Genomic DNA, 12,911 nt, shown 5'->3' with positions numbered 1-12,911 from the left:
CACTGTGGTTGGCGGGGTCAGGTTTAAGAGGAGAGAGTATGTAGTCTGATAACAGAACACTCTTTGTAGCCGATGGAGTGGCAAAATATATATATTTCTTTCTTATTCTATCTTTTCTTTTCTTATATCTGTCATTCTTTCTTTCTCTCTCGCTCTCATTCTCTCTCCTTTCTTTCTTTTATGTTTTTTCTCTCTCGCACTCATTCTCTCTCCTTTCTTTATGTTCTTTCTCTCTCTGTGTCTCTTTCCCTCTCTCTCTTTCTTTCCCTCTCTATCTCTCTATCTCTTTTTCTCTCTCTGTCTCTTTTCTCTCTTTAACCATGTCACCATACCTTTCCAAATCACCTACCACCTAAAGAGTATAATAAAAATAATTTTACGCTAATATGTGTCTAACAAAGGTACAACACTTCTTAATTCCCTGCCCTTGGTTACCTGGCTCATTCATTCGCACGTTCATTCACATTGCACAGAGCTCTAGAGCACAACATCACAACTATCACCTATAGGGCTTCTGCGTTAACCAAAATAGCATTAATTAGCCAGTAGATTATGTTAAGGTTTTTAACGTGTTTCGATAATATTTGCACCCCTTGTATGTTTAATGAATGCCCCGTCAGCAGCTTCTTTATTTCCATAGAAACATTTGCGTATCTTTTATAATCTATAGAGAAGCTGATTCGGTTTATTGACTCTACAACAAGGTTGAGGAAAACTTTTCCTAATATGCTCAACAAATGCTTGTTTTTGTGTCACGTGACAATAAGGTGTTCCCGAAACAAAATCCTGCTGCGAAATGGTACATGATTTAGTAATTATTTTTGGGAAACGTTTGGATATCCGATGGCATTTGGCTCCGACGGTGCTTACCTGAGCAGAGCCGGCAGTGGTGTATTTACCTCGGGCGCTGACCTAGGCCTGACTCAGGTTAATGCCCAAAGCTAAGTCTTCAGAATTCATTCAGATTTTTTAAAAATTCTAGTGGTTTCTAGCGGTGTTTTTCAGCTTTTGTATGTAAGGTGCCGGTGTCTTATGTGAGCATAAAAACATTGCTTTAGCCCCTCCTATCCAGCCAATGGCTGCTCTTACGTCATCGGTGGGTGTTCCCGCTGACATGGCGGAAAACACCCCCATTTAAAGGGGAAATGGGCGGAGCTGGGGTTTGTTGAGCTGGAGAAGGGACACTTGGGCAGTATGCGAAAGATGATGCCACCGAAGGCTTTGCGGAACGCGATTTAAATCCGTTTTTTTCTTCAGTTTCCGGGTAAATGTAGGTTGCCCATCTGCCCTTTCCAGCGAAGCTTCTTTCGGCATCGTATTCCAAGTAAGAATGAAGCGTAAGTCAGCTTAGTGTTTAAACAATAGGATTATGAATACTGAAAGGAGGATCGCTAATTACGGGCGAGACTGGAAAGAGGCCAAGGACGGTTCCTCCGGGCGCTTCGCCGGCATTACAGCAGAGATTTTAAGTTATTGAACCTTGTTTAACCCCTCTCAGGGATTATACAGCAACCCAAACAACAACAAATTGCATGTTATACGAAGCAGGTATTTGAAGTGGATGCGTTGTTTTTATTGGACCAATATAGAAAAAGATGTAAAGTTACAAAAGCTTCTGGGACCTCGGAGGTCTCTTCTTCAAATGGAAAACCAAATCCTTTTTTTTTTTCACGTCGGCCCGATAAAAGGTATTAAGAATAAGTAAAGAGTCTGTTTTCTCCTGGGTTTATACGGCGATATCCATTTTTCGTATAACAGGGAGCGGAGTCATGGATGATAACATGCGCTCTGGCTTATAATATAAAACATCTTCTTAAACGAACATCACGCCTCATTTATTTTAAAAGGGAATTTACAGATTTCTTTTACCAGGTTAGAAATACGTTTTCAAAAATACTGCAGTGTTTTCTCTTTTAAAACGGTTCTAGTTTTTGCCCCATAATTATATGTTTCCAAGCAGCTGGATATTAGCCATTCTGACTCCAAATCAGACTGCCTGTGATAAACAATAGAATGGCCCAGTCTTAATCACTCAGACAGACACTCTGACCAGTCAGTGCTGGTGGTTATTAATGCTGGGGGGTTATTACTGTATACAGCACTGGGGGGTTATATTACTGTATACAGCGCTGGGGGTTATATTACTGTATACAGCGCTGGGGGTTATATTACTGTATACAGCACTGGGGGTTATATTACTGTATACAGCACTGGGGGTTATTACTGTATACAGCACTGGGGGGTTATATTACTGTATACAGCGCTGGGGGTTATATTACTGTATACAGCGCTGGGGGTTATATTACTGTATACAGCGCTGGGGGTTATATTACTGTATACAGCACTGGGGGTTATATTACTGTATACAGCGCTGGGGGTTATTACTGTATACAGCGCTGGGGGTTATATTACTGTATACAGCGCTGGGGGTTATATTACTGTATACAGCGATGGGGGGTTATTACTGTATACAGCGCTGGGGGGTTATTACTGTATACAGCGCTGGGGGTTATTACTGTATACAGCACTGGGGGTTATATTACTGTATACAGTGCTGGGGGGTTATATTACTGTATACAGCGCTGGGGGTTATATTACTGTATACAGCGCTGGGGGGTTATATTACTGTATACAGCGCTGGGGGTTATATTACTGTATACAGCGCTGGGGGGGTTATTACTGTATACAGCACTGGGGGTTATATTACTGTATACAGCGCTGGGGGTTATATTACTGTATACAGCGCTGGGGGGGTTATTACTGTATACAGCACTGGGGGTTATATTACTGTATACAGCGCTGGGGGTTATATTACTGTATACAGCGCTGGGGGGGTTATTACTGTATACAGCGCTGGGGGTTATATTACTGTATACAGCGTGGGGGGTTATTACTGTTTCCAGCGCTGGGGGGTTATATTCCTGTATACAGCGCTGGGGGTTATTACTGTTTCCAGCGTGGGGGGTTATTACCGTTTCCAGCGCTGGGGGGTTATATTACTGTATACAGCGCTGGGGGGTTATATTACTGTATATAGCACTGGGGGGTTATATTACTGTATACAGCGCTGGGGGTTATATTACTGTATACAGCGCTGGGGGGTTATATTACTGTATACAGCGCTGGGGTTATATTACTGTATACATCGCTGGGGGTTATATTACTGTATACAGCGCTGGGGGTTATATTACTGTATACAGCGCTGGGGGTTATTACTGTATACAGCACTGGGGGTTATTATTACTGGATACAGCTCTCAGGGGATGTTACTGTATACAGCGCTGGGAGTTATTAGCGTGGGGGTTTATCACTGTATGGGGGGTTATTACTGTATATACTAAATAAATCTATGCATTTACGTTTACAGATCACATTTATATAGAAATGTATTGAAAACCCACATTATGTACAAACTCTGGGAGCAGCAACCTTAACTCCCTACTTTCAGAAATAACACAATTATTCCTCCCCATTAAGAGATCTGCTTATGGTTGTTGATTGGTTCAGCCAGCCTTTGTAAGGGTAGGGAGAAGGAGCACTACTTTAAAAGAAAGAGTTATAGATAGTTTTGCTAAATCAGTGTAAAGGGTGCGATGGTTGCCTTTTAATAGAATATAATCGGGCTGATACAACATATTTTCTGTAGCATTGGAAAATCATGTTTTCTGCATTATTTGTTAATTTTGTTAAAGCAGAAACCCATCTTTTATGAGTATAATTGGTATCGCAAAAGCCCTCCAGGCGAACATTTCTTTTAATTAATGCCAATATAATTCGTATTAAATGATAAAATAAAGCATTTGTGGTTCAAATTTCATTAAAAAAAATATGTAAATGGAGGCGGATTTTATTCTATAGTTTTACGCTCCAATGTTATGCTGCCTAGAGATCACAATAAGACACAGGTATGTACCGGTCTGCGCTCGGGATTACTAAGAGACCCCGGCAATAATGACCGGCATGTGTAGTAGAAACCCATCTTTTTTTAGGGTGACTACATTGGCCATTTTATTCCAGGACACATAATTTGTAAATTAACAGAACAAATTAATTAGCCACTAATACATGGGAGCAGTCCAAATAACTTCCTGTTCTCAGGATCTTCGTGACTGCTCCTCCCCATTAAGGTATTTCGCCCCTATAGTGAGGTTGCTGAATGTTGTCGATTGGCTGAGACAGAGGAAGAGAGACCACTGGGGAGGCAGGAAGTTGCAGGCAGGAAGTTGATGAATGAGAAATGCTAGTTCTGCCACACATCCCAGCTTTCTGGAACTGAGTTTTGGAATTAAATATTCCAAAAGCAAACTGAGATTACATCAGCACGATAAAAAAAATAGAATATTTATTTAATTGAGTTTGTTTTTATCATTCTATCAGTCCATCAAAATTTGTGACCATCTGTAATGAACCGTGTGTTCCCCAGCAACTTTGCGCGGCGTCTCGTAACATACGTGTATGCTGTGGCATTAGCGTGCGCAGGTAGTTATCACGTATTTAATCTAATTGCATCGTCTAAAATGATTGTGTATGTATTTAAGCCAGTGCTGACATGAAATGCAGCGAGATAGTTGACACGGAGCTTTTAATACGAGAAGCGCTAATGATGTTGTGTCTTCGATGTATTTCCAACACACAGATGGGTTCTAGCACCTTTTTTTTTGGTGTATTTCAGGAGCTGAAGTCGTAGTAGATTATTTTAAATCTTTTCGGAGCAGGAGGATTAACAGATGGTTCTGTGAGTTTAGTTGGAGAAAGATTTTGGCAACAGCTTAAAGAGATACAAACTGCCAAAAGAAAAACAAAAAAAAGACAGAATAAGTTATAAAATAACTTTCGGCAAAACTCATTTCAAAATAGGTATTTCTTCCCATAACTTTAGTTTTGCAATAAACAAAAAAATAATGAAGCTGCAGCCCTGCTGCTGCAGTTGCTCCACCTAGTTGCTGTCTTCTTCCATGGTCTGGCTATTCTTGCTGCTGATTGGCTGCTTGAAGCAGCTGGTCAGTGGCAGGAAAATGGTCTCATTGAGATCAATGGCAGCACTTTCCACGCATGCGCAAGTGGGTCTGACCAGATCCCCGCCTGCAGCGTTCCCAGAGCCAGTGCTGGAGCGGGGAGATGTGTTCGGCCAACTTTTGGGTGTTGGGGGCAATTACATACGGGGGCAATTGTGCAGAATCCCCCCCGTGCATTTGTAAAAGGGACAACATGATCATTTAAGGGGGCCACTCAGCTAGAACATCCATTAAAGTGCATTTGATGGCTGGAGTGCCCATTTAAACTCTAAAGAAAGAGCTATTGGCCCTAAATAAAACAGAAACAATACTTTGTTACTTTGTAAGAGCGCAGACACAACAACTTGAAGGGGAAAAAATAGATTGAGGTTCCAAATGTCTTATTGGCATGGCAACCAGTTTTTAAATTTCCTGATTAGAGCGTTGCATTGGAAGTTATTTTGAAAAAAAAATAAAAAACACTTTTCAAAAGAACCCTTTTTTTTATTCAAAACTTCCAATGGCTCTTGAACGGGTTGGAATGGCAGTCTTCATAAGTAAGTGTTGTCTCGAAAGCTTAGGCAACAGGGCCCTTGACATGCTCTACCACACACACTCGGTGTGGGAACAATGCCATCTAAATACGGGAGAATACTACACAAGGACTTATATCTACGGCATTAAAAAAAAACCAAATAATTACAGATAATAGCGGATACTTATTCAATTCATCTCATTTCAATAAATCCAGGGCAGAGAAGACATAACGATTTGGAAAGTGGATGCGGCGTAATGGAAGCAGGTGTATTTACCTTCAGTGAGTAGGCACTTCAGTCTTAGGAGAAGTGGGATAAGAACACAGCACAGACTTCTCGAGCTCCTTTCATTTATTCTTTTCTGGGACTCCTGAAGATGGATGATTTTAGACATGACTTAAAACAAGTAATGTGTTTTGTATGATGCTGAATCAGAGGAGAGGGCCTCTGTAGTAATAAATCACCCCAAAAACACTCCTTTCCATGAAACATTCACTAAAAGGGACTGTATAGAAGGAAGAAGCAGAAAAAGGATCCAAAGTGTTAATTCTGTACAAAGTCCTAGTTACTCTTGACTCCCCTAGTGGTTATGTGTGGAATTGCAGGTGAACTGCACATACTGGGCCACCTAACTTCTTCTAGTGGTCCAAAATCTCCAAATTCGAGCCGCCCCGGTCAGATCCTCCTTTTCGACCTATTTCTGTTTTGTTTTCTGGCAGATTTTGCTACAATTGTCATTACCAATGGCTATGAATCACAACCATACAATTTTCTGCTTAAACTGATACAAATAGCATAACCCTGTCTAGTAAGACTGCATCCAATCAGGTGTCAAGAACTCTGAAAGTGAACGTGTTGGTGGTAAAAACTTTGAAATGTAACTGCTTAATTACCTTCCCCATAAACTCAAGTGGATTATACAAAGGTTGACCTCCCAGGCATCTTCTAATCTATACAGTAATATCAATCAATATTTTCTTTCTTGTTCCTTAGTTTTTTATTATTATGGGCTTTGAAACCATTTGCTTTAAAAAAAAAAAAATAATAATAATATTTTTTTTTTTTTTATAACAAAATGCTTGGCCGGAAGTGATACATTAATATGTACAGCGTAGCTAAAAAAGTAAAAACACATACACATGTAACAACCCAGAAATAGTCTTACATTCTGCATTCTACGTAGAACTGGCATGGCGTGGTTTGTTTGGCAGGCTTTGTTCTTGGATCCTCAGACAGAAAAAAAAAATTAAATCATCTGGTATTAGTTGGAATTTCATCATCCTTAAATCGCACACAATAACGCATTTATAACATGGATCGTCGGATACTTTAGGGCTTATCCTCCCTGCTCTAAATTCTAGAACAAAGTGCATCCAAGTTTAACACCAATTTTTTTTTTTTTTTTTTTAAATAAGTTCACTTTTCACATAGAAACGCGTTTATATTATTCAATACATCATATAAAACCAAGACGCTGCGTTAATTATTGTAATGGTTTACAGATTTTAAAGACATTTGTATTCATTGTTTAATTTGTCAGGCTTAGCAGGAATATGGAGGCTTTTTCCTGTTTACATTGCGCAATGTTTTATAACTGGCGTAAGACTCGAGACGAGAGTGCACATGGGTGCCTTATAATTGACACTAGTGAAGGAAATGAAGTATGAGTGGGATAAGCTTTTAGACTTGAATGACATAAGACAAGGACCGGAACTAAGTATTTTTCATATTTAATAGCAGCTGAATAGCTCTTTTTATCTTTTTATTATTCAAATTCGACATTAACTTATCTCATTAGATCTTGGGGGTTGGAACTTTTTATAGGGTAACTATGGGTGACTTCAAATTTGCAGAATTTGTAATTTTATGATGAATTAGGAATTTATTTAACAGGTAGAACATTTTAATGTAATGGAAGTGCATTATTGTTAATTCGATTTCTTATTAACAATACCTCCAAAGATTTAGAATTCACACAGAGAAATGAAACAAATTAAAAAGGGGTAAATACTGTAAAACTGCCAATATCAGCCCCTGATGCCCATTTTGTTACCTATATAAGAATATATTTTAAAAAAGAATAAAATGATTGCAAATAATAGTTTTTTAAAGCATTGAATAGACGCTGGCATGCAGGGGAAAAATATTAAAACATATATAAAAATGACTATTTAACAACAAAATTATTGGAGACATTTTTTTAAGTATTTTAAGGGGAAAACCCTGTAAAAGATATTAAATAATTAAATATGTTGCCGAATTATTTCTGGGTAAGCCTTGGACTTTAATCAGTATTAGGAATGAGGCATTCTGTGTGTGTGTGTTAAATTTGGTAGAGTAGGTGGAACAGCAGCTTTAATTCCCGATAATAAATTTCTTTTAATTTTCCATGGTGTTAAACCTCCGTCCCGCAGCGTTCGGCTTCTTAAAGCAGTTGTCGTCCAGTGTGCTCGGGAAACAGCCCGCGTGTTCGTAATTGCACCTGTTATGTAGCTGTGTGGCATGGATTAGCATATGGCGAATAGCGGTGCCAGCAGGAGATCAGCGTGTTGCGTGTCGCTTGCTGTGTGCTGCATAATGTGTGCCAACATGTTTCGGGCTCGCATTCTCCGTGACCAGTAGCTGAAAGGAAAAAAAACAAAAAAAAAACACTGGTTTGATGTCGTTAGGAGCCGCAGCTACATTTTATGATGTTTGCTTAATTGATTCTTGCGAGTAGCGCTGAAGGATCGACCGCGTGAAAGCTTAGCATCAGATCAACCATAAAGCCAAAAAAAAGCGCACATCTAGAAAAAAAATAATAATAAACATAAAAAAGTCAAATTTCTGCAAACGTTAATTAGTGGATTTTTTCTACATTAGGCATTATAACGTGTGAAAAGGTAATAAATGGTGATGTTATAGGAATTAAACCTAGAACTTGAGAGCAGAGAAGACCCTTTCGGCCCCCGTCTAGTCTGCTGTGAAGATTTAGACCTTAATCAGTCGTTGGTCTTGTCTTATGTTCATAATCATTGGGAGTGCCTTCCGCGCATGCACACTTCTAAACAGCTGAGAATCCCCCCTACGTCTCCAAAATAATGTAAACGTACCATTAAAGTGCATATGGTGTCCTTTTAATTAATTTCCCTGGATGCCTATTTTTTACAAGGTCCCTTTTATTATTACACCTTTGAAACTTAACCCGTTAGGCGCTGGCTTTGGCAATCCTAGGCAGTGAAAAGGCTGTTATCCGCCAAGGTGCGCGCCAAGGCCATCTGAAGGCTGCGTTACCTGCGTATACTCTGCCCCAAGGCGCTCAGACGGTTAATTTTTCTTTCCCTTTTCCATCTTGTACTTGGCTTTATAAAAAGTCAGTGAAGTGTGCCGTATGTCCCCTTCGTGGTGTTTTGTTAAAAGTACATTGCAGTCTATTTTATTGATTTTGAGATATAGAAGCTGTTTATTGTTCCTTTGTCAGTGGAGGGATTAAACTGTAAAACCTTATTGCGTTATCATGTAGTACAGTTTTCCACCGGCCTTGTGAGTAGCCATTATTGATTTCTTTTTGTAGCAAAAGCAAGAAAATACAGCTCCAAATTCATATCCATATGATAAACAATAATGTATCTATCTCTCAAAATATCTATTTCATTATATCTGTCTGTCTATCTATTATCTATCTATCTATTTCATTATCTATCTATCTAATCTATCTATCTATTTCATTATCTATCTATCTATCTATCTATTTATCTATCTATCTATCCATTTCATTATCTATCTATATATCTATCTGTCTGTCTGTTTGTCTGTTCTATCTATTTCATTATCTATCTATCTTTCATTATCTGTCTATATTTTTCATTATATCTATCGCTCTCTCATTCTCTCGCTCTCTCTACTCTCTCTCTGGGGGGGTGGGCGTGGCCAAAGCCGCTTACCTGTCCAGCTAAACAAATGATTCAACCGGATACTCCGGGTTAGATCTTTCATTATCTGTCTATATTTTTCATTATATCTAGCTCTCTCTCTCATTCTCCCTCTCTCTCTCTCTCTCTCTCTCTCTCTCTCTCTCTCTCTCTCTCTCTCTCTCATTCTCTCTCTCATTCTCTCTCTCTCATTCTCATTCTCTCTCTCATTCTCTCTCTCTCTCTCTCTCTCTCATTCTCTCTCTCATTCTCTCTCTCTCTCATTCTCTCTCTCATTCTCTCTCTCATTCTCTCTCTCATTCTCTCTCTCTCTCTCTCTCTCTCTCTCTCTCTCTCTCTCTCATTCTCTCATTATTGGAAGACCACTTTATACAAAGAATATACCTGGGAACTTTGCAGGGTAGGCTACCCGGAGGGCTCCCTCTTCTGTCGGAGTGGCGTTATAAAGGGGCAGGACTAGCTACATGTAGAGGTGGAGCTAACCTTTAGTGGGAGTTAACTGGGCGAGGATTTGACGGAATGGGGGTGGGCGTGGCCAAAGCCACTTACCTGTCCAGAGAAACAAATGATTTAACCAGAGACTCCGGGTTAGACCTGGGAGTTCCCAAATACGGCCATGACATCATAGGGGTACTATAGTAACAGGCTGCCGCTATACAATGAGGGCACTGTATAAGTTTTTCCTCCATGCTTATTGTACTGGAACCTGTAGAAATGGCTGAAACTAAGAAGTATTTCTTTTTCTACCAGCATATGCAGAAAACATGCATTCCCACAGCTCAAACTTTGAAATATACAAAAGACTAAGAATTCTTGGGTTAAAACAAACAAATATTCCTAGCATACAAATTTGTTATGATGTGCTGCTGATCCCTTTAAGTAGAAGTTTTGCTGAATCTCCTATTCTAATAATTTTTTTTTTAATTAAAAACTAACCCCCAAAACAAAATCTAACATCAAAATTTTCTTTTGGAACAATTGTCATTTTGTGAATCCTATGCATTAACTCAATGCGTCAAAATGATCAAACGCTCCGAAACTGGTAGCCTGGAAATATATAAATCTGATCCCTTTTTTTTTTTGTTGTAGTGACCTTGAGATTTATACCTGTCCTTGCTATCAATCAGACCAATTACTTTTAAGCACCGGCAAATAACTCGAGAACGGAGAATTCACATATTGAAATTTGGATGTAATTGTGTCTGAGACAATAATTACAGCTCGGAGAAAGCAACTGTTTGCAAAATCCTTTTAATTAATAAACACTGAAGCGTGAGATTTTTAACAGCTATTTATTACATTTTATACATATACAAGGCTGACGTGGATACTTGTTTCATACAGTTAATTATATTTGGGGTTTTTTTTTTTTTTTTGCAGTTTGTGAAAGGGATAGTACAAGTAATAAGTTTTAGCTTATAAAGCAAAAAGAAATATATAAATAAATATTAATATTATATATTAAATATATAAAATGTTAATAATAGTAAATATTGACTCTAATAAGGAAATGATTAAAAAAAATGGCATTACATCAAATGGTAATCTCACCTAAATGAGAGTGGAAAGGAGGTAATAGGGTGAGATTGTCCAGGTCCTTTGGTCAGTCGGTCAGAGAGAAGAAGGTTTGGAAGATGTGGCTTCCAGACCAGTTCCAAACAGTCAACCAATTAATCTCCTTTTTTCTTATTTGGCTCACAAGAACCTACACTATACATTTGTGGGGAAAGTGGGCAGGGGGTAAGCAGGGCATGAGTGGGAAGTGGGGATGGCCATAAATCAATCCCTTGCCCTGGAGATAGAAGAAACTGTCCCAGAGACCCAGGGAAGCCGAGCTTCACCCAGAGACTCCAGAGCAATCCTGGAGAGGTCCTCCCAAGTATGCCAGTGAGCTTCATCTGTAAGAAGAGCTTGGTCGTCCCTGTATAATGCATAGCATGAGTGTGAGTTGAGCGTTATTGATCAATGCACTATACGGGGCCTGCTAAGCAGTTTATGAAGGAGAACTTTTTCAGTTCAGGCCCTTCATAATGCACTTTAAAGTTGGGAAGTGGAAACCAAAATGTCCCCAATGTCTTTTACTTTTCATGGTTGGCTAAGAAGTCTTACGCTATGTTCTCTCTTTCTCATTCTTTCTTTGAAGATCTGCTCTTTCTACCTGGATGTAACCAATTATGAAAGAGGCCATTGGCTCTGTAATACATGAAATGTTTGAGGAGTAACATAGACCAAAGACTGTAATCCATGCGGTGGGGCTTTTAATTTAAGATTTAACCAAAGAAAGCAGTGTTATAAATGTACATTTTAAACTAGTCTACGGGCTTTGATGAAGTATATACGCCTGAGAACCCCGTCCATCCTATAGTGTTTAAGCAGGATAAATCTGCTAACGCTGTAGGGTGCTGAGCTGTAGGGGGCGCTACCACAGTGCATGCTCAAGCGGGAAGCAGAGACAGAGTTTGAGTACCAAAAAATTGAGTAAGGGAGGCGGTTTTGTTGTTGAATCAGCAGCAAAGACATGGCTCGGCTGGACTTACACACCTTCCTTATGGTGAGTGCTTGCTCTATGGTGAGCTGCCAAGTGTGGAAAGAGTTATAACCAAACTGCTGAAGAAGTTCAGCTGGTTTTTCACCCTGTTGTCTGTAAGCAAATGGAAAGGTGTGGCGTTGGCAATAGGAGATGTAAGCCTTCATGCCAGGCCCTCACAAGCAGGGATAGAGTGAACAAAGGTCCGCGTGATACAATATAACAGTCGGGACTGGAGTGCGCCTTCAACAGATAGTCCTTTCTACTGTAGTTTTAATGCTGGACTCTTCACCTTAGAGGTTCGGTGACAGGTAGCCACTCACACTCCGTGAAATCTCAAGTTAGGTTTACCCAGCCAAAGACAATCATGGTGGGAAGTGTTTCGGCTTTGTGTTAACTACTCCAATATCGGGTTTCCGTCAAGGCCTGCGGTATTGATTGACATTGTCCGTGTTTCCTCGCAGGAACTTTGCCGCCAGCGGATGGCCGTCAAGACCTCTGACCGGCCAGAGCCTCTTCACAGTTCCCGTATCAACAGCATCTCCTCACAGTTCAGCGATGGGCCGATGCAAAGTCCCACGGCAAGGAGCAGCACCTCATCTTGGAGTGAAGAGCCAGTCCAATCCAATATGGACATCTCCACCGGCCACATGATACTGGTGAGCAAAAAATTAAGATTTCCAGCGCAAACCTTCTCGAACATGTTTAATATGCTTTTTCTGCATGTATCCATTTATTTCACTCTCTCAAAACTAAAATTCATTTACATGGATAGATAGATAGACAGACAGATAGACAGATATAGGTGATGGAGATGGATGGATAGACGGATGGATAGATAAATATAGATGATGGATGGATAGATGGATACATATAGATGATGGAGATAGATAGAGATGGATGGATTGATAGATGGATGGATTCTATAAGCTAAACATTTTAT

At 39.7% G+C, this 12,911-nt stretch overlaps 1 protein-coding gene across 1 annotated transcript in view; it reads left to right on the top strand.

Annotated features, from left to right (window-relative positions):
- Window positions 1-12,911, top strand: part of PTPRN2 (protein tyrosine phosphatase receptor type N2) — a 371,264-nt gene that overhangs the window by 319,941 nt on the left and 38,412 nt on the right. The window contains exon 14 of the mRNA XM_053467055.1: window positions 12,433-12,627. Within this exon, the coding sequence (XP_053323030.1) occupies window positions 12,433-12,627 (195 nt within the window). The remainder of the gene's footprint in view (window positions 1-12,432; window positions 12,628-12,911) is intronic.

The sequence above is a fragment of the Spea bombifrons genome, chromosome 5, assembly GCF_027358695.1.
Source record: "Spea bombifrons isolate aSpeBom1 chromosome 5, aSpeBom1.2.pri, whole genome shotgun sequence".
Lineage (NCBI taxonomy): Eukaryota > Metazoa > Chordata > Amphibia > Anura > Pelobatidae > Spea > Spea bombifrons.
Note: the sequence above shows the minus strand (reverse complement) of the source record. Positions and strands in the feature narration are given on the sequence as shown.